The sequence below is a fragment of the Lissotriton helveticus genome, chromosome 1_1 (genome assembly GCF_964261635.1).
Source record: "Lissotriton helveticus chromosome 1_1, aLisHel1.1, whole genome shotgun sequence".
Taxonomy (NCBI): Eukaryota; Metazoa; Chordata; class Amphibia; order Caudata; family Salamandridae; genus Lissotriton; species Lissotriton helveticus.
The window spans coordinates 1,103,225,349-1,103,248,595 of NC_136057.1; the positions used below are offsets into that span (position 1 = coordinate 1,103,225,349).

A 23,247-nucleotide genomic window follows, 5' to 3' on the forward strand; every position below is an offset into this window, starting at 1 on the left:
GACGTTGAAATCTCCAACGATCATGTAGTTGTTACGTTTTAGGCAGGATGGTAGTAGTTGGTTCAATAATTTGGCACTAATACTGGTTTGTTGTCCTGGGGGGTTATAGACAACAGCACCGGCTAGTATGATAAGGCCCTCAAGAAGGATTTTGAATGGTAGTGTTTCATGTTCGGGATAGATGGTTATCGTTTCCGTGAGGCATGTTAGGTGGTCTCTGAAAATCACGGCAACTCCACCTCCTTTTTTTTTCCTGGTCTGTTTTGTGTAATTATTTTGTATTCAGAGGGAAGGGCGTTGGCCAGATCTGGGGCACTGGAATCAGATAGCCAGGTTTCGGTGATAAAAACTAGGTCAGGGGTTATGGATTTCAACATATCCCAAATGTCCAGTGCATGTTTAGGTAGAGACCTAGCATTAAAGTATAGGCATTTTAATTCCAGCTGATTATTGGTGGGAGATAAATGATGATCAATTGCAGGTTGATCCATGCATGACCATTGGCATGAGCGACAAGAGATAGGTCCATAGACTAAACCAGGGCCCATTTGGATACATGGGAAAGATCTAGCACCCATGGTAGCTTTATGAAGAGCTAATAGGTTGCTACGTGTGTAGCAGATAGGTTTGGCCCTGGGTAAGCTAGGTCCTGTAAGGGGTATAGCCCCTAGTCCCGGTCGGTCGCGGACGGGCGCAGACGGGCTTGCCTTAGGCGCGCCTTTGGCGCGCATTCGTCGCGCCCGCTGCGCGACCGAGGATTGCACATATGTTATGTTGCTTTGGAATTATGGGACGGGGGGCGTGTCCTGGAGGGGGCGTGGCCTCCGCTCGTGGCGGGAGGGGGAGAATACAAGTGGCGTCAGCGCTGGCTCCGCTGCGACCACAACAGTTAGATCGGTGAGTTTTTAGTAGTGCACAAGTAATCTGTGGCAATAAATTCTTAAAATGCAGGTAATCAGTGACACAAAACAATTTTTAAAACATTCGGTCCTACTCCCGGCTTTCCGCCTCAGGAGTCCGCTTTTGATCTTAGCTGAGTTCCCTGTCCGGGCGCTTTTTATGCGCGGGTCTTTGTTGGGGGCGTGTCCTGGAGGGGGCGTGGCCTCCGCTCGTGGCGGGAGGGCGCGAGGGGGAGAATACAAGTGGCGTCAGCGCTGGCTCCGCTGCGACCACAACAGTTAGATCGGTGAGTTTTTAGTAGTGCACAAGTAATCTGTGGCAATAAATTCTTAAAATGCAGGTAATCAGTGACACAAAACAATTTTTAAAACATTCGGTCCTACTCCCGGCTTTCCGCCTCAGGAGTCCGCTTTTGATCTTAGCTGAGTTCCCTGTCCGGGCGCTTTTTATGCGCGGGTCTTTGTTGGGGGCGTGTCCTGGAGAGGGCGTGGCCTCCGCTCGTGGCGGGAGGGCGCGAGGGGGAGAATACAAGTGGCGTCAGCGCTGGCTCCGCTGCGACCACAACAGTTAGATCGGTGAGTTTTTAGTAGTGCACAAGTAATCTGTGGCAATAAATTCTTAAAATGCAGGTAATCAGTGACACAAAACAATTTTTAAAACATTCGGTCCTACTCCCGGCTTTCCGCCTCAGGAGTCCGCTTTTGATCTTAGCTGAGTTCCCTGTCCGGGCGCTTTTTATGCGCGGGTCTTTGTTGGGAGCGTGTCCTGGAGGGGGCATGGCCTCCGCTCGTGGCGGGAGGGCGCGAGGGGGAGAACACAATCTACTACAACAATTACTTTGAGTAGCAATTTATAATTTCTAAAGAAAGACTTAACAAAGAATGCTCCAATGATGTTGCCGTGAATGATGTAAGAGATATTATACAATTCAATCAATAAATAAAACCTATATACGGTTGTTCACAGCCACCATAAAAACACACAATAAATATCCTTAAAAACATAGAAATAAAACACAAGTACATTAAATACCACATAAAACCAAAATACAGTAAACAACCGCCTAAATCATAAGGGACACAGGTTACCAATTAATACACTACTTAGTTAGGGTTTGAGCGCCTAGACACCAAAGCTGCTCTTAACAAGCATTGGCATAGCCAATAGGTCTCGCCTTTAGGACCTTATAAGTGTTTAGCCATGCAACAGTTGGTGTTGTTGCACTAAGGATATTGTGCTGCATAACTAAATATTTATAAGGTCCCAAAAGCGAGACCTATTGGCTATGCCAATGCTTGTTTTACTAGCTGTCAGTCTGTTCATGTCTTCTCTTTGGATTTTCGCTCAAATGTTAATTTCCAGGCGTGCTGTTATAGGCCAAAGACAAAGTTGCACAATGAGAGAGAATAGCAAGTGATAACTGTTAACTGCCTACAGTAATGTTATTGGCAACCCCCGCCCTCCTACCACCTCTAATCCCCCCCCCCCCCCCATCCAGCAAGTCTCACCTAATCAAAGCAGTAAACCCATTCATTGTCAGGGTTATCTTCCCTCCCTCACTGACCTTAGTGTACAGACAAACAACAGCAATGAATCCCAGCTTTCTAACAATTCTGATTGGTACAGCTAATCTCACTATGATATACCTGGTGCTAATTTACGACCAATACCCATTTAATTGCCAACATTTTAAAACATGAAAGTAAACATTTGTGATGGATTCCCCAGTTCAAGCAAGGCTTCTGTTCTGTGCTTTACAAGAGTGAGTAGTCTTTGCTTGTAGTTAGAAGAGATCGTAAAAGCAATCATTGGGCTATTTGCTAGATTCAACTTGCAGACGTCAAAAAGGTCCAATGTGATCTTTCAGGCTTAATCCTAGTAATGGTATCCTCATACCCGGGCTGCTAATTTGCGATTGGTTCACCTTTTCTTGTTTTTTAAGGTTAAATGACAGTGAAATTGAGAGGCACCATTTTAAAGACACAGACATGTACTCTGATAAATCTGACCGAGAAAACGATCATGAGCACGATGAGTCAGACAACGATGGGCTCGGAAAAAGTGAGGAAAGTGACAGCGACACATCAGAGAGACAGGATGATTCCTTCGTTGACCCTGAGCCTATTGACATCATTAAGGAGACGGTGTACGTAGAAGAAATGAATGAGGAGCTGGGAGAGGTAAGGACTGCGACCTAGGAGGTTTCAGAATTTCTATAGCGAAACTGGTGCCCATGCTAGTCCTGTGCCCCTAATTGAGGAAATGAACACATTGTGTTAATTTGATTCCATGTGCTCTTTTTACATCTGTTCTATTTTTGTGAATATTGACATTGGATTCTTCAATTCATTTAAGTGACTTGATAACAGTGGAGTACAACATATGGAATTATAGATGGGTAACAGTAAATTACAGGGATGTTTATCACAGAGGGTTATTGAGTGACATCAAATAGACAATGAGAGTAAAGCTAGAGTTCTCCTATATGATTGTTTATGTATGTTAAATATATATGTACATCATTTGTTTGGTATCACTTTTTTGTATGTAGATGTAGATATTTGATGTGCTTTTTGACAAATATATGCATAGAGACAAACATCTGGATCTCAGACCAATGTGAGTGCTTTTTACAATAGGACAAATTGTTTGAAGAGAATATTTCTCCCTTGAGGGATTAAGGTTTCCTTCAGGTTTAGAATCTATCATTATTCTTTGATTCCGCTGCATCAAGTTATGTGTTTTTGCGAGTTCTCCTCAAAGTCACTCTTGAATCTAAGGTGGAAAACGTCCCTGTCATTTACTTTTTGCTCATCTATAATTTTATGTTATTTATGACCTCCAAAATCATCTGCCACTGCTTTTAACTCCTACGCAGGGGCAGAGAATTAATGGGGTCAGCCATATATAATATGACCTCTCCTTCTTACCTAAATGTGAAAAAGTACCTTACCTGCCATCCTTAACCAACCCTCACCACCTTTCCTGCCTTCCTTCTCCCTCCTGCAGCTCTGCTTTTGGTCAAAAAAGAAAAGCAACGGTGCACTGAAAGAAAGCCCGTTATGACGTAACAACAGTGGGCAACCAGTTTTGTATCAACTGTTGCTACGTCATAGCAGTAAGTTACCAGATTTAGAATCTGATGAAAAACAATCGAGACTTCCTATGGAACCCAAGCATAACCATGAATTAAATTGCATAAAAGGAAGGAGCCTTCATACGGGACAACCCTTTGTCCTTCATTTAACTGGCAAAGGCCTTCGCATGGATAGCGTTTGGGTCCCAGAAAGCATAACTAATTCAACCTGTGTGATTGCTTTGTGTGAAATATAAACTTGTGAGCACAAGTAACCTGGCATTGTAAGATTTAGGTTTCTGAGGGCTGAGATCTTCTACAATGATCTACCAACAAAATCCCCATGAGTTGTTAATGCAGAATGATCATTTGTGTAGAAATCTCTTCTTCAGTTGTGCTGTATAATAATTGTGATGATTTTTATTTTCTGTTTGTAAGATTAATTTAAATGTTTCTGAAGGCAGGTGAGGCTAGCCAAACAGAAACCGTGTCGGAGGAGCACAAGAGTCTTATTTGGACTCTTCTGAAACAAGTCCGTCCCGGAATGGATCTGTCAAAAGTTGTCCTACCTACATTTATCTTGGAACCCCGTTCATTCCTGGACAAGCTCTCGGATTACTACTACCACGCAGACTTTCTGTCCGAGTGAGTTAATTCTCTTTTCTCATTTTGCCAATTCCTATTTTTGCCCTTTACTTTCAAGTTTGAGAAGTCCCCTGTACTGTTGACTAAGCACCTTTTGTCTTTTATGTTTATAAATTGTAACTTTGAATACAAGATTTACAGATACATAACTTTCATGAGAAGTTATATCAAAAATTTGTTTTGTGCACTTTGATAGAAGTATCTCCTTTAATTACAGAAACCCTGTCATCTTTCAATGTCATTGCGTATGTACATTTGAAGCATATTTAAAATACATTTCAAATCCACAAGTTTCCTACTTTCAAACCATTTGCTTGTAAGAAATAATAGATTTCAGAGGCTACCTATGGTTAGGCTGGCCTATAACAGTACATTTTGATTTTGACTCTTCTGATCCCTGCTTCTTAAACATGACATTGACACCTCCTATACTTGGGTTCATCGCATACGACCATGGCACCATCTGCAGAGTTAACTTCCTGCCCCATACTATAAGCCCTGATATTTATTACCACACTGGTAAATAGGCTCCTATTTGTCTTAAATATAGTAGTATATCACACCTGCATACAGGGGAGTTTTACAAGACTTTTGACTCTGAGTTTAGTCTGGGTTCTGCTGTGCAAAAGGCATGCTGCACTAGGACCTCTGTAGTATTCATTTTCTATGATGTTCATGGTTCAAAAGATTGTTGTAACCCAAAATAAGTGCAGCCACATGAATATGGTATTGAATAGATTAATTGAAAAAGAAAGTGAAGGGTCGAGGCCTGAATGGTCACTAAAAACATTGGGGACCTGTAGCTTTTCTCTGTGTGCCCTCCATGAGGCGCCTTGTCCCCTCCTGCCGTCCACCATAGATCTATGAAGGACAACCTGAGATGAATCGGCTGAACCCTTGAGGAAGGCAGCTGGAGGTTTGAAATGGGCAGAGTTGCGCTCTGGAGTGTGCTTCTGGAAGAGGCCGGACGTCAAAAAGCTGAAAACCATTAATGATAGGATACCTCGGAGATGAGAACATAACCCTGTGGAGACCCCACTAGCCCTGGACAGTGTGCACTGTGACTGAAAAGGCAACAGCCATCTTGAAATGGAGCAGAGGTCACATATAACTCTGCACATTTACTCTTAAAATCAGCTCACCTAGAACCACTACCCAAGATATCAAAACTTTCCAAAAGATACATTTTCATGCAAAAAACCGCCCCTAACAAATAGAGGGTGGGCAGTCTTTATTTTGAAGCATTGAGGACTGTACCCTCCTTGGCTTTATCATAGTGGAGGTAGTACAGAGAACTGACACAATCACATCAGCTTCTTGCAAAGAAAAGTCTTACAGTTTTGAAGAGAGTTAGAACTGATGTTGCTCTGCTGCATGAACACATCTTGGAGGAGGTAATAAAACTATACCAAGACCGTTTAAGACTGGAAATGCATTGTTGAAACTCATCAAAAATTAAACATGGTAGTATATTATTTCATATAAATGTAGAAGGAATAATGACACAGTAAAAAGCCAAACAAGAAGGAAAATGGCTACTGAGACTTCTGGAAACAGAACTTCAACATCGTTTGATTATTAATATTTGTTTGTCAAATCAGAACTCTGAGCTACACTTACGGATTTTTATAGAGAAATCTTCAAATACACTCGCGTATTAGTAGGTTTAACCTGACCATAAAGTAGATATAAGCAGTACAACTATGGAAACTTGTTAGACAGACCACACTGAATTCTACTCATTTGAAACTGATCCAGGCTGTACAGACAGTTGAAGACATTTTATTTCAAAAGCTGGAAAAATCGCCCATTGCTCAGTGTTGCAGAACTCCCATTTCTGAATTAACTACTTTCTACTGTGCTGCCTCTAGGCCAGTGCTACACATCAGTATCCGCTACACTTGCATATCAGGCAAATTTGAAGGACTGAAAATTAAACTCACTCAAATTGTACCCCCACCTCACTCAGCATGGAGATAGTGAGCAATGATATTAATACAATTCATATCAAAAATCTGAACTCACACTATATTAAATTGCATAAATTCCAGGAAAGGGAAGAAAAAACGGAGGAAAGTTATCCCACAATTAAAGCAAGTGTCTAACAAAATTAATTGATTAAAATTAGCAATGAGGTATAATTTTACTGAAACACAGAAATTAACACACAACTTTATAACTGTTAGTCTAACTTAAAAGCATCTCGCTGTCCCTGTCCAGAAGAGAACCCTTCTTTAAGAATGTTCAGATACCAAAGGTACCAGAACAAGATCGGTTTTAACTAAATACAGAAGTTGAGAAAATATTTACTTTTTATCAGGCTGAAAGAATACTAGGATCAGATGGCCTCATGATACAGTTCTTTAAAACGTATGGAAATTCTTCTCCTCTTATGTCAGATTTGCAACACCAATGTTTTGAATAAAATATTCACAAATAAAAACATAAAATATGTTAATGTATTAAAAAATAAAGAGTCTTTAGAGTGTGCAAATTACAGATCAGTTACTTTAAGTAGAGGCTAAAAGATCTTCACAAAAATATTGCCTTGAAGACAGCATCTTTCTATTCAGATATATGTGTAAGAAGATCATACTAGTTTCATATGTTGAGAATATGGCTATAGCAACAAGAGACAAGAAATTAACATTTTGAAGTAGTTCCTTCTAAATGGTCAGAGAGAGTAATAGTCAGTTGTATGGTCAGAATGCATTTGACTTCATTACCTGAAACATTTTATACTGGGTTCCATATTAAATTAATTTTGGGCCTTAGTTCATCAACACCTTCAGTCTCCGCTTGAGGATCCACTTCTGTAAAATATGTAAGTTGAGATAAATCAATTGCATTATTTAAAGGAATGTGACAACGCTGTTCTTTGTCCGTTTAGCTTTTTAATATCTATAGAACCACCTGCAATGAAAATAAGAGCAAATGTAAATGTTGTTGGTTTCCAAATAGGTTTTATATGTATGTAGTTATCGCCAATCTCACCCAAATTAATGATTCCTTATCTACAAAATAAAGTGGATACCTTCTGATTATTTTCTTGTCACACCATCAATGGTACTAAGTCAAAAGCATTACCACTGTCATCAGAAACTAAAACAATTAGTTTGAAACCTGAAATTTCCTTTGGTCTAAATATATTCATCAGTACCTAAGAATTGTCTTTGAGTACCGAGTAGAATACTTTGTTCCATTACATCTTTTATATGTGGGTAAGCTAGGAAAGCGAACATATCTATGAAAATACTAAAGCGTTTGGTATATGGAGGTGTATTAGGTCTTGACATCAAAAAATGCAATAGTGGCTATATTCTGCAACAAGCTAGATACTTTCACCAAAAATGCAACTGCCGAAACTCCTGTCTGTATATTGAACAAACAGTTTTGCCTGATTGCAGTAGGCATCTAAAATTATTCTCCCCAACTAATGAATTATAGGGCTTAGATGCTACACACCAGAAACTGAGTAAGCCTGTTTTTAAGGATATCAGTACAGCTGTAACTTTTACTTGTTTGTAAGCAAGTATTGTTGCTCAACCCTTATCTCAAAATGAGGAATAATGCACCTCTCTGGGAGAATTAGTGTACCTGTGGAATCTGTCATGGCAGTCAATTATGGGGAAAATAGCAAAACATCACCCAAATATGTACAAATTATAATTATCCAAAACGGTGTTATGAAAGTATCTTCACTCAAAAAACTTTGACAGCTCCACTGTGACTCTAGAACTCATAAATTCACTTCTGAGTGAAATCTGGAAGAAAATAAGCTTGTTACTATTATAGGCTACTGTATAAGGATAACATTGGGTATCTAATATTGAGCAAAACCTACTGAAAGATGTGTTGTCATGTTAATAGACTTTGACCCTTTACAACAACATAATTCCTGACTTAAAGCTTCTTATAGTATAACAAAAGATCGTTTGTAGAATACACTGTTTTCTTTGAAGCGTCTCAATCTCTGACTAAAAGACAATTATCAATGTTGGAGCTCTGAAAAGGAAGCGATTGATTATCAACCTGTTTTTTAAATGTCGTTAATTTCGAAACTGATAGAAACATCCTAAACAATCAAATTCATTACCAGCATGTAGCTTCAGCTATCTTCCTAATTTGCTTCTATGCGGTCGAGATACTTAACAATGTTTGCTTAGAAAGCATGCTCTGGTTCTGTGAGTAGCCGTAATTTGTCTTGCATTACAACTTTTCCTATCACATGATGTTCTCGCTCTTCGGAAATTCCAAGTATTTTCCCAAACCAAAAAGTTAATTTAAGGCCCCCGGACAGTGATGTTGAATACTTAGTAGTTCATTTCGCTCTCTTTTTTATATCATTTTGTTTTTCTCTCACGATTTTGATCCACTACATGGTAGTCATGGTGTAAAAAGGGAGAGAGTGGCCATTAGGGAAGTCTGTCCTAGCATTCATGCAGAACATGACGTGGGCTTAAATGAGTACTGAAGACCTACAGGAAGCTTTGGAGTTACTCAAGGAGTCTAAGTCCTGTGGCTGAAGGTACTGAAAAATCTCAGATGTCCCTCAGGATGAAGGAATGCTGAGCTAGGTAAGTGCATGACCCCTTAGATGGCAGAATAGTTTGGAATTCCGACAGGAATTTTTTAAACAGAAGCTGGCTTCCGTGTTACCAGAAAAAGTGCACTCTCAAACTGACTCTCATGGATGAGGGCACTAACGATCGATCACATGCTGGAGGCAGTTAGGTGCAGAGAGAAAATGTAATGACAAGGAAACCTCATTTGCTTCTTTGCTGATACCTCTCAAACCATGGAGAAATGATGGAGGGGACTCTAAATACGCCAGTAAGAATTTGATACTGGGTATGCACTGACTAATATTTTCCATTTGACGAAGATCTGTGTGGTGGTGAATGACAGGAGGTGCCTCTTTTCTAGGCTAGTGAATGCAGCAAAAATCCTACAACACCTTTAGGGAGGGAGGTATGTTATTTGGATAGGGCAACCTCTCTGCTTGGAAAAAAATGTCTGCACATGGTACCTTAGGAGAACCAAGCTAGGACTTTAAGCAAAAGAAAATATCTATACAAGAGGAATGCATTAGTCTTGGAACCAATGGACATGACAAGCAATACTACGTATACTTATTCATTGTAGCACCCCCTGCCCATCCCCCAGGACCCAAACCGTAACACAGTTCTGTGTGTCCTGATCCTTCCAGGTCAATGTGGTTTTAGTTGAGAAAAACATAATAATTCACATTTATTTAGTATGGTCTATTTCCTCTAGTCACTTTGATTCATGGTTGGATGCAGTACTTAGAATATTGCAGATTGTCTGATGCCCCATAAACCTAGGTTTTGATGTGTCCATCATTTTGAATTAATTATCACTTAACCACATCTGAGCAGAATATTTGAGCTTTTCTTACCATGTTGAACACATTTTTCATTGAACATCTGAGTCAATTTATCTTACATGTATTATTTCTTACAAACCTCCCAGATGTTATGCCTTTGTATTGTGTTTCCTAGGGCTGCTGTTGAGGAGAATGCTTATGATCGATTAAAGAAAGTAGTGAAATGGTATCTGTCTGGATTCTACAAAAAGCCAAAGGTAGGTCTCCATAACATGTGCACCAGTGAATCTGTTAATGTAAGGCTCTACGTTTCTTATTAGAAAATATTCCACTAACACAGTAGAGTACATGCTTTCTGTTTTGATAGATCGGTTTTCTGATATCAGAGTATCAGAGAAAATGCTTTGTCACTGGATTTGATCAAACGTTGTGTTTGACAGATTAATCCCAATAACCAGTTACAAATACAAACTATTCAAAATAAATTAACTACTTGATGAACCTGTTAAATCCCCTCATCTTATGCATGGGCCTCCTTCTGCCTCTCCATTGAGTTCATTCTTCCCTAATTATTTCTGCTGTCCCTCTTGTTGATTTGTGCTTTTCGAGTTTTATGAGTTCTTTTTTTCTACATTTGCTCTTCAGATTTTCCCACAATTGAAAACGTGTCACGTTTGCTATGTATATGTTGTAGTTACCTCACATAAAATAGTGTACTTAGCACACACGGTTTATCATTCATTTGTAGTTTGTTTTGATTCTGTAGCACAAAGAACTTATGAGGGTTGAATTTTCTTTCAGAGGTTTCAGATTTTCGTTACCTCTTACTAACTACTGAAGTGCTTCTTTAACATCCCCATATCCCTGTTTGGAAGATGGCTAATCACCTGACATTCATATTTATAAACAGCTTGATTACCAAACTGTATAGAATGCTGAGATTGGTTGGGCCTACTACAAGTCTTATTGCTGATTTTTAGATTTGCCCAGTAATTGCAGGGTGAGTTTACAGCAGCAATTGGTGTTAACAAATGTTATTGACTTTCCTCACAAATAATGCTTAATTTTAACTTAATTTTTGAATATAATAATACATTTTGGTTTTACTTTGTACTGTATTGTGGCATTTATGTAGCACTTCATACCATTTAAGTGGCTGAGTAACACTTTCTAAATGCAGTATTGTCAATACATTTTAGATGTAGTGTGGCCCACTGGAATAAAACACAAAGCAATCATTTGGGTGTAGATTTCATTATGGTTGTTCAACATGTCCAGTCCCCTTTTAATCTTTCATAATTAAAGCTGGTAATTCATCAGTGATATAATTTATTGAAAAGGCAAGCTTTGGGTTGCTGTGAAATCACACATGTCCTCTCTTTTGGAACCGAGTGGTTTTGGTTCCAAGATATTTTGGTTGAGTGTGTGTTGAAAAACAAATATATCTGGTTCCTGGTTAGGGGTATTGGTCTATAGACTAAATAGTATTTGAGGATCACAAGTTTTTTAGAAAGTAATTTTTTAACAGACTTGAAGTAAAGACCTAGCTTTTCTCTCTTGCTTTTCCTTCTGAATAACCCAGTATTCATATTTATCTTGTGCGTCAATTTTATTTATAAGGAACATTTTAGTAAATGGGTACATTTCTTCTTCTTCTTTTGGTTTCCATGTTACCTGGTAGGAAATCTCAGGTGCCTGGTACTTTCCCACAGGCCTGCAAACCACAGGTTCAGACCCTGGTATCATACTATCACATTTTGTTCCTACCAAGTCAACAACAATAGTACATTTAAGTTGGATAATAATACATTTAATGTGCTTAGAGGCATTACAGACTAAAATGTGCATTATGTAAATTTTTATTATCAATATGTTTGTTATTGGTATTTTTGGCATTGCTTTTGTTTTTTAATTGTTTACTGTTATAATTAATAATATCCACTGATTCAAACTGTTTAATTCACCAGTTTTAAGTTGTTATTATAGTAATTCTTAATAAATCCATTTCCTGATATAATTGGTCTTTGATTGTTCAAACAATTTTATATTAAGTGGTGTGTTCTTTCAGTGTGAGTTTGTATTGTGCCATGGAATAGGTAACTTGTTGTTTGAGACAGAACCGATTGTAATTTTTTGTGTTACTTTGAAGGGAGACGTACACTATTTAGCAAAATGAAAATGCATTCTTTTTTTTTATTAAGGGCATGATTTTGATGTTGGTTGGAGTTGCCTTCGACCTACATCATTTCGGTGGAGGAACCGCTCGACAAAAGGTTTGCGGTTCTGCACCCTGAAATATGATCAGAATGCACATAGTACGGTCGTAAACTTCTATTTCTCAATGGGAGCTTGTGCAGCCGGCGGAAATTGCCCGCAGCAAAAGCTTCCATTGAGAAATGGGAGTTTGTGAACATTCCTGCACCGCGTGGCAGGCACCTCATGGTGCCTGCCACGCAGTACAGGGATGTTCAGGGGGGCACCATAGTCACAGCCACAAAACGACATATCGAAGGGTGTGGTCAAGGTTGTGACATTTATGAGGAATTGCTTCTATAGAAGAACACAATCAATTGTAAAGAGTTTGCTATTTGGTCAATTCACAGCAATTTGAAAGCATGTTTACTATAGCTGCAAAAAACATAGCCCCCGCCTCATGCCAGTTAAAGCTAGATGGGTCATATAAGTTTATCGTTCTAAAAAGTGGGTCAGTTTTGGAAGCACTGTATGATTCATCAATTGTAAAGCTTTTATTCATGCAAGCACTCTAGGTAAATGCATTGAGCTCATCTTGCATTACTGAAAGTGTTTCCAGTATAAAAACATGTACACGTTTGTAAAATGTAACAATTTAGCCTATTTATAATGTTCCCAGAATGCTCCATAGTTACATACAAAATTCATGTCCAAGCATAAAAAAGATTGCTGATTGCTTTCTTTCAAAATAAAATGTAAACAGAAGCATTTGCAATTTGATAAAAATGCTAAATTATTCACAACTTTAAAGACAATTTCTCTTAGATGCTATTTAGTAAAACAAGGTTGATGCATGCCAGTATGCAAAAAAGGACTAATGGAGAATTTGTGTAAAAATGTATAGCTAACCTAATTAATGGGCAGCAAGAACATGAATTATGCGCTTGGTTCTTAAGAAAACAAAGTGGCAAAAAAAGCACCCACGGATACATGTGCTTACAATGGTGCAAGTGACAAGAGTTTACAGAAGTAGGCCGTGAAACCATACTTTTACCAAACTTTTATGAATTCCATTTTGGAATGAGCAAATATATACATATGCATGTGCTAAAATATGCATTCATGTATTTGCTGAATTGAAAATCTGCTGAGTGATTGCAAAATCACTTATCCTATGCCTCCTTTTTCCCACCCTGGAACAAGTTTTACTCCTGTCTTTATCAGGGGCATACTTCTAATCTTTTCCAAATGTGCGTAGATTGAAATCTACTCAATCGCCCCCCTGGGACACAATGAGCCCTTCATCAACCGGATCATTGTTGATATTGATATTGATATTGAAATGTATTTGTAGAGCGCTCGTTCGCCCGGGGGCTTCATGGCGCTATAGACAGGAACACAACGCAACAATCAAAGGAAGCATAGAGGAGCTCATCAGAACGCTTGAGAAAAGAGCCATGTTTTGAGGGAACGTCTAAAACTAAGAATGTTGTCGCACATTTTGAGGTGTAAAGGGAGAGAGTTCCAGAAGGTGGCTGCAAGGTGGTCAAAGCAGCAACCTCCAAGACGTTTCCTTTTGTAAGAAGGGACAATCAGAAGGTGTTTATGCATGGAGCGAAGATTCCGGGGAGGGTCGTATTTTTTGAACAGATCTCTAATGAATAGGGGGCCGGATTGATGTAAGGACTTAAATAAAATACACCCGGTCTTAAAAGCCACCCGTTGCTCAACAGGCAGCCAGTGTAGTTGTTTTAGGCCTAGTCTGACGGACTGCCTCTTAGATAGATTAAGAATTAATCTGGCGGCCTGATTCTGAATCAACTGGAGGCGTTTTAACTCACCAACCTGGAGTCCAAGATAAAGACTGTTGGAGAAGTCCAGTCTGGACAAAACCAGGGAGATGACAATCTGTGTGAGCGCCTCCAGAGAGAAAAAGCGAGCAATTTTCTTGATTTTCTTCAGCTGAAATAGGCTCGAGGACACCACTGCACCGACCTGCCTTTTCAGAGAGAGATCTTCGCTGAGGTGAATTCCTAGGCTCTTGACTGAATGCGACTTAGATGGTGGGGCTCCCATGCTGGCTGGCCAGAAACCAGGGTTCCAACTCAATGCACTCTGGCCAGGCAAGACCAGCTCAGTCTTGCCTGGGTTGAGTTTCAGAGGACTGCAGCTCATCCAACTCAGGATGTGAGACATGGTGTTTTGAAACACTACCACCGAGTCCTCGGTGTTTAGAGGAAAGATGAGCTGCAAGTCATCTGCATAGTTGAAAATGGTTACTCTGGTGTTCCTGAGAGAGTACAGCAGGGGGCATAAGTATAAATTAAAAAGCAGCGGTGACAGGGAGGAACCCTGAGGGACTCCGCAGGTGGTAGGAATGGTGGGGGCAGTAAAGGAACCCAGTCTCACAGATTGGGTACGTCCAGTAATGAATGAACGAATCCAGCTCAGCGCAGAGCCCCTGAGACCAGCCTGTTCGACACGGTTGACCAAGATGGTATAATCAACCGTGTCGAATGCCGCCGACAGGTCTAATAGCACCAAAGCCTGATGGATCCCCTCATCGGCATTCCGCCTCAGAGTGTTCTGAACTGAGACGATGACTGCTTCAGTAGAGTGAAGGGGGCGGAAGCCAGCCTGATTAGGCGCAAGATACTGTGAGTCTTCCAAAAATCGGGAGATGCTGTCACAGACATGGGCCTCCAGTAGTTTGGCGCAGTACGGCAGCAAAGAGATGGGCCTATAGTTAAGGGGGTCCGAAGGATTAGCCCCAGCTTTTTTCAGCAAAGGGATGAGGAGAGCTTTTTTAAAACTGGCCGGGACTAAACCCTGTGAGAGGGATCCGTTCATCATAGAGAGCATGCTCTCGGGGATGGCGGTTCCCACTTCGCGCAGGATATATGGGGGGCAGACGTCATCAGGGGAACCCGATTTGACTTTGAGAAGGAGTTTAGATAGGCTGGCAGCATCAATGGGAGGGAAAGATTCCAGGGTAAGAGGGTTGTAGTAGAGATCAGTCGGGGGAGGGAGGGGTGAAGTGATGGGAATACTTTGCTTTATAGTGCAGATCTTATTGAAAAAGAAAGTATTTAGTGTATTGCAGAGGTCCTGGGTGGGGGCCACAGCTAAGGAGGTTCTGTCGCTGCCACTAAGACTCTCCACAATATTAAACAAATCTCTAGATTTGTTGCGTGATTGAAGGATTTTTTCGGAGAAATAATCGGTTTTATATTTCTGAATGAGTTTCTGATACTCCTTACGCGCCCTACAGTAGTCGGCTTTGTCAAGTTCTAAGTACGCCGTTCGCCACTTTCGCTCCTTTTGACGGACTTGCAGTTTTAAGGCTTTAAGATGAGGTGTAAACCACCTGTGAGCGTCTTGGGTGCGGGAGCGGGGAAAGTTGGAACAGGGGGCATGAATATTGGCTGCCTGAAGTAGCCAACTAGAAAAGGTTTCTTCGATCCCTTCAATGTCCTGGTCTAACAGGGGGAGGGATGAGGTTAAAGTGTCAATAAAGGCAGGGAGGTCAGCATGCTTCCAGAGTCTGACTTTCCCTCCTTGCTGAAACGGCTGTTTCCTGCTCTCAGTGATAGTGATAGAGAAGTCGATCAGAAAATGATCCGACCAGATGCATGGAGTAATGGAGTTGATAGTGAGAGGGATATTCTGTGACCAGATCTGGTCAAGGCTATCTCCTTTTTCGTGGGTGGGGAGGTGTACCTGCTGGATGAGGTTCAGATCTGAAAGAGTTTCCTTCAGTACAGCTGCCTGCCCAACCAGCTCAGTGGAGTTCATCCAAAGATTAAAATCGCCCAACAGCACAATTTTCTGATGACCGATTATCAGCGTGGCCAGGTGTTCTGCTAAAGATAAAGCGAATGTGGGCATGCTATGAGGGGGGCGGTAAATGAGGACCATAAGTAGAGATCCACTATTAGTGTCCATCCTAAAGATCATACTATCCGATCCTATAAGGTCGAAGGATGGAAGAAGAGAGAAGATGTGAGTATTAAGAATAATCGCTGCAACTCCTCCACCCCTTTTATTGGCGGCTCTGTCCTCATGCAAAATATAATAGTTTGAAGGGACTGCAGCCAAAATATCAGGTAAGGAGTCGGCGTTCAACCAGGTCTCCGTAAGGAGTAAAATATCCGGTCGCTCGGCCTGAAGTAAAAGAAAGATGTCAAGATGGTGTTTCACCATAGACCTAGTGTTTAGGTAATAACATTTAAAAGTTGTCTCAGCCCTCGACGGGGAAACAGGGGCCGTGGAAGGGTTGGGACGCGTGGAGGTATCAGCCCTGAACTTAGGAAGTAGAATGCCATGGGTGGCAGCGCGCTTTAGAACGTGCGCGGGTAGGGTGGGCCTATTGTGAACCTGTGCACATGGTGGTTGTGGCTCAAGGTGGACATGCGCCATTTTAGGCTTCAACATTAAGTAAAAAGGCGTCCCAACTTTCCCTACTGGTCCGTGAGTTCCCTGTGTGAAGAAACTTGAGGATGTTTGCTTCCACTCATGTATATGTTAGCAATGTGGCCAGCCATCGCTGGAGACCGGGACGAGCAGACTCTTTCCACGCCATCACCACCTGTCGTTTAAAGAGGACAAAGGCAAGGGCAATTAATCTGTGAAGGTGTCTATCACCTTTCGCTCAGGGACGTAACCTCAGTAAGCAGGATTCAGGTGTGGGTGTGATCAGCAAGTTCAGCCACCATGGCAGTGACGTGAGTCCCTTGCTCACTTTGCCACTGGATTCAAGCAAGCCGGGCTGAAGATGGCTGAAATGCCAGAAACCGGTCCTCGGAAGCTTGTTTCCGGTCCAGGGAAGGCATGGCTTTGCACTTCGGGCTGGACTGTTCCCATGAGGCACAGGGTCAGACTGATTTGCATATGGCCATGTCTGAACTGGGGTGGCAGAGTGGGCTAAAGAACGGTGATGGATCAAACCCAGATCTGTTGACTGGGTGTGAGTGTTTAATTGGTTCAGATGCTCCGTCCATCACCACCCCCTTTTGTACCACTTTGCCTGCACAGCGTTGGACAGTCCCATACCATGTAGTAAAACCCAGAGTCCAGTAATTTACAGCAAGGGCATTCAGGGGTCTGGGCCGGGAACATGCGCTTAATTTACTGAAGTAAGAGGTAAGCATGGTGCACATAATTAAATTGTGTGAAACGTAATCTAGGGTATGAGACACGTGCTTAAACATATGAAGTGCCCTAGACCAGGCCTTAGCGACAGAGGCTGCAGCAACACACCGTCCCATCTGGCGTACGCTTCCACTGCATAGTCTGGTGGAGCGGCATTGAGGGAGCGTATGCAACGTGGCAGATGTTACTCCAATTGGTATTGCTATTATCAAGTGTATTATCTAAACTGAATCAGTTGATAATGGACATGGAGATGATATAATTCTGGCAACAAATACTACATATCTCAAAGACATTGGACCAGACTGATCAGGTGATGAATCCATGCACTTGGTCTCTTTGTTCCTTCCTGTAATTGTCACTTGAGGAAGGCTGAATAAAATTAGATTTAAATAACGTAACTGGCGTGTAATACCTAATAACAATGGTTTAAAAATGGTGTAGTGATGGATACACCTCTTTTAATACTGGTGCAGGATTCTCGTAGGTCTAAAGAACATTTTTCATTGATGTGAGCCCTATTGTACTCTGCTTAATTTAGGGGGGATGATTAATATTCTGGTGGATTTAATAGCAAGCTAGGAGTCTAGAATTGCAAGTTCCTGCATCAATATCTATGTGGAGAAATGTCTCCGTAAGCAAGTCTGAGTTGCCAATACACTATAATGTATATATATATTTCAATAATACTACTAATATTAAGCATTTGGAACTCTAGGATACCGTGAACATTTCCAGACCTCCCAAGATTTAGCAACTAAATTGTTTAAAGCAGCATATGGACTCATTGTTCCAAATAGGTCTTTAGTTAGGAATGGTGCTTTTGTCACTAATATATCCATATGATTCAATGTCCATCCCTCTTCAATGTGATTATTAATGTTAGAATTTGGAAAACAAATTAATGTAAGTGTTATTGAAATGGGGACTGAGGTTTGCCTATTGTTGTTTTCCGTTTTTACAGATAAATACAGGCAGAAAGCAATGTGTTTTCTGTCTGCATTTATTTAAAAAGTGGATAAATACAGAAAATTGTGCTTCTTTTAAGTGACTGTGTTTCATTCATGACTTATAGGCCAGCAAATGAACAGCATGGGAAATTAAAAAATAGAATGACATTTCTTTAAATGACTGTCTTTCACACAGTGTCGCAGAATAGTTTACATATTTTAGTTTTTGCATCTCCTCCTCAGTTATATGCTAAAGTGCAGACTAATTAGACCTCCCAGAGCTCAGCTCTGAGGTGTGTGTTGTTTCCAATGTGAAATGTGTTTTCATTAGGGTCTTATACGGACTACATTTATGATTTGTATATGCTTAAATGAGTGCTTAACCATCTCATGAATGCCATTAGAGATTGCCAGTTAGTTGTTGTTGTTGTATGTACTTTATTCGATAACATTTTTATCATAAAAGTATGTACATCCTCATAAAAAGCAATCCATTTACACATACAACCTAGTACAAATCGTTAAAAATTCCATAAAAAATATATACAATTAAAACATAGAGAACTACTATATACAGCTTTGGTAATTACATTAAAAGGACAATATTCAAGGTGAGCACACTGACACCTAACTCTTGGCTTTCTTTAACAGCTTTGTGTGGGTTAACCAAGCGCTGCCCAAATACTTTGCTTTCCCACAAACAGTGACAAGGGATGTGGTGTCAGATATTAAAATACATTGTGCCATCCTATAATTCCTAAAGCCTAACTCTCTGCAAATGGGTTTAAGCCATATTCTTCTCTCCGCCCTATACGCTGTGCATGCAAAGAGGAAGTGGGCTAGTGACTCAGTAGGGGCTGTGCAACCTGGGCAGGAAACAGATACAGAAATGTGATGTTTCCAGCCTGCTGTAACTTCGTTGAGCGGGAGGGTACCAAACCTTAGCTTCAGGTAGAGTGTCCTATCTCTCGGATTTTGAATGAAGTCAAGGAAAGGCTTGAGCTTCCTATGGGGTTTGTATTCCAGAAACTGCTCAGTGAGGATCCCCCAATTGGCACTATGCAGCTCTTCTGCCTGCACCCAATATGCTTTCTTAATTGTTTGTTTGGGTGGTGGACACTGGCTAGCCCATATTTCCCCAAGCCCTATGTTTAAAACCAGCTGTCTAAGCTTACTTATCCACTTAATCTTATTACGTGTGTTCAATTTGATAAGTTCATCAAGGGCTGCTGCATAATTGGTCAACTCGGGCGCCCTCTTTAAGCGTACCCAAAATAATAAAGGGCGGAGCCGTGCTATATCTTTGATAGAGTGTTTTCCCATGTCATGACGAAGGGGCTTTAATGGGGTAGAAGATGGAAGGGAAACCAGACCTCTAAAAAACGTATTCTCGAATGTGACCTAGTCACTTGTGTTCTCAAAACCCCATAATTCAGACCCGTATACTGTAGAGGGTAATGCTTTCCCCTCATACACTGCGAGGGCCGGAGCTATTGGTTTACTAACAGAGGATTGCTGGTCTCTTAAAATTGCCCTGGACACTCGCTTGTGATTAAGAAGCATTTTGGCCATGTAGGAGTTCCAATTCATCAGGTTGTTCACCCGGACTCCCAGGTAGTCAAACGACTCAACCACATCTAGTGGGGTGCCATTGAGAGTAATACCGTTCCTAAATCGGTTTTAACAGCGACAAGGTCATTAACTTGGTCTTGGTGGTGTTAATGATTAACCCCTTGCATCACAAAACAGGCTGAACCTATCCAGCAGTTTTCGCAAGCCTGCTGGACTTTTGGACATCAGGAGGGTATCCTCGGCAAAAAGCAGGGTCGGTATTTTCTCTCCTGCCAGGACTGGGGCATCGGCTGGGTCCTCTCTCAAATGGTTTATCACCCCATTGACGTAGAGAGAGAACAGAGTCGGAGCCATCACGCAGCCCTGGTGTACCCCCCTATTCTTTACCACCCTCTCGGTCAACTGGCCCTGGTTCCCCCATCTGACTCTTGCATAATTCCCCTCATGGAGTCGTTTAATAAAATCCAGAAGTGGAATGGGGAGCCCCAAGTCATACAGCACTTGCCAGAGTTTGGCACGAGGGACCAGGTCAAAAGCGGTCCTCAGGTCTATAAAGGCCAGATATAAACTGCCTTTCCCAATGACCACAGTTTTCCAGTGGACCATAAAAAAATCTAAATACCTGGTCCATCGTGCCCACCTTCTGCCTAAATCCTGCCTGGAAGTGCGAAAGAATATTCTCATCTTCCATCCAAGACCCTATCCTTGTGATAATGACCCTGCCAACTACCTTCTGTATTACGTTGATTAAACTAATCGGCCTGTAGTTGGCAGGGTCCTCTCTAGCACCTTTCTTATATATTGTTACCACCTCAGCTCCCTTCCATGAGTCGGGAATAGCATGACCCCTCGCAATAAGATTCATTAGGAGACAAATAAAATGTGCCCAAAGCTTTGGGTCGTGCAGGAGTATGTCTCCAGGGAGTCCATCAGGGCCCGCTGCTTTTCCCGGAGCTATACTCGTGATGGCCAGATGAGCCTCATTGATCACAAAGGGTTCCACTAGTGCTAAGTTCTCAGATCTAGATAGTGCAGGGGCACTTTGTGGAGACTGAGAGTCTTCATCGCCACAATACAGGTTAAAAAAGTGGGCATACCATTGTTGTTCTGTAATGTGGTTTGGGATGGGGCCAGCTCCCCTTCTGTTGGCCTTATTAATAATCTCCCAAAATAAAGTTGGATCTTTCAATTGGGAGGCAGATTTAAGCTCCTGCCAATGCTGTTCCTCCCAATCACACTTCGCTAGATCTATAAATCTGGAGTACTCCTTCCTAGCCACTCTTACGGCTGACGGGTCTTTTTTTGCGCAGAGCTATGGTTAACACCTTTCTCTTTTCTCTGCATCTGGGCGTGTACCAGAGGTTATTCGATCTTAGAAGGCCCCTTTTCAATATTCTAGGTTCCTTGACAATAAAAAAAGAACCCATCCTCTCTATTGTATTATTATAGAATTTAATAAAGGAGAACTCTTGCGTATTTTCATGGGTTAAATTGATCGATTCCAGCTCTGCAATTTTCTGGACTATATGCTCCCTTATATTATTATATTTATCCTCTTGGCATACAACCATGTTCCATTTCAAGCGCCAATTACAATTCGATGGCACAACCTCCTTTGTTTGCATTGTCGGGGCCTTAATTACATTCCCACAGGGCGATGCCCACCTCATTTTCATGCACAAGGGATCATGATCGCTATCCTTGGTGTGCTTTACCTACATATCCAATAGATCACCCCAAAGACGGGTGTCCAGCAATATATAATCTATCCTTGACGGGCAGCTGATCCTATTGTAAGTGTTAGCCCCACTCTGATCGGAGCGTGTCCTGCCATTCAGTGCTCTCAAGTTGTATTCTAACGTTAGAGTGTTGATCTGGATCGCCCTTTGTGACCACTTCCTAATTGGGGCCAAAGGTAGGGCCATTTCATATCCTCCTCATTGGTTCCCAAAAAATCTTCCCCACTCAGGGGTTCATAAGTGCAGTTAAGGTCCCCACCCTCAATGATATTAGCAAGGGGAGGAATGCGTGATAGTTCAAACTCCAATGCTGTTATGGTAGCTGACACTTGTAGCCCGGATCCCATTGTGTACACATTAAATAACTCCACATTCGTGCCATTATGGGGTCCCTTAATTGTCAGATGTAGAATATCCTGTGTGGATGATTTATGCATGGTGATAGCCCAATTCAATGCAATGTTAACCCATATGTGGAGTCCCCCGGATGGACGGCCTTTTCCTGTACTTGAAGCGGGGATAAAGAAAGTGGTGTAGCAAGTCTTGTATAGGGGGACCATGCTCCAAGTCTCCTGAAACAAGCAGACATCATACTTGTCAATAAATTGGTTCCACTCCGGGATATACGTTTTTTTCCAGCAGGCCTGCTATGTTCCAGGAGAGGAGCTGGATCACCTTTGGATTTGTGGCCGCGATCACAGTAGTGCTGTTGATAGCCGACCCAGCTTTTCAACGATAGATCACTGGGTTCTTTAGACATGAAGCAGACCCTCCCTTTTCCTTATTTGATGATCCAGTTAGGGATTCTAGTTGGTAGGCCTCACCTAGTCAATCCACTCCGTTAAGGCCAGAGCCTCCACCCACCCTAACAGGTGACCAAAGCTATAAGCGTCTGATCTGGATGTCAGAATGATTAGGGGGCGATGTGCGATACTCAAGTGCCAATAGGTTCTCCGCGATTACTGCGTTGGTTAACTGCAGCTCGGTGCAGTCAGTCATAGAGTTAGCTGCAGAGATCCTCTTTACCCTTACCATGTCTTCCCTAATAATTGACTTACAGCCCCTTACATGACGTAACCAGTGAATCGCTTTGTTGTGAATAGATTCACTGTTTTCATATCCGTACTTATTGGTGTATTTAGGGACCTTGGTCATATAAACTATTCATGGGGAATTCCCTGTGGGGATACTATTACTTAGCATGCCTGGGCCCTCCTGCCTAGCTTGATCTTCTTTAACAGAAGGTGAGCCTCGATAGCCTGCTCTGCTGTGGTGTGATCCCTGGGGCTTGGCACTGTCTACCCAATTATTTTTTTTGCGGTATCTGCATAAGATCTAGTAGTGTCAGATGTAGATGATGAGCCAGAAAGCCCCTGGGCTGAGTTACCTAGCACTTTTAATGACCCCGCACCCTCCCTTGGTTTAATGGCTGGCAGTACCCTAGTTGCTATAATTGTTTGGGTAGATGGTCGAGGGGGAACACATACGCCCCCGGGCTGGGCCATTCTGCGGGATAACTCAACACCTTCAATCTCAAGGAGGCCATATCTCTTTCAAGAACATCGACTTTCTGCAATAAAACCTTATTTGTGTGGCCACACTTTGAGAAAGCTAGGCGATCATCAGATGGAAGCTCTATGAGCTTGTTTTTACAGACTAAGTCTGCTGTTGCAT

At 41.7% G+C, this 23,247-nt stretch overlaps 1 protein-coding gene across 6 annotated transcripts in view; it reads left to right on the top strand.

Moving 5' to 3' along the window:
* The window catches only part of OSBPL8 (oxysterol binding protein like 8), a 1,077,846-nt gene that overhangs the window by 861,683 nt on the left and 192,916 nt on the right, over window positions 1-23,247 (top strand). For all 6 annotated transcript variants that reach the window (XM_078678323.1, XM_078678342.1, XM_078678332.1 and 3 more), the window contains 3 exons: window positions 2,843-3,080; window positions 4,437-4,621; window positions 10,144-10,225. In XM_078678323.1, the coding sequence (XP_078534449.1) occupies window positions 2,843-3,080; window positions 4,437-4,621; window positions 10,144-10,225 (505 nt within the window). The remainder of the gene's footprint in view (window positions 1-2,842; window positions 3,081-4,436; window positions 4,622-10,143; window positions 10,226-23,247) is intronic.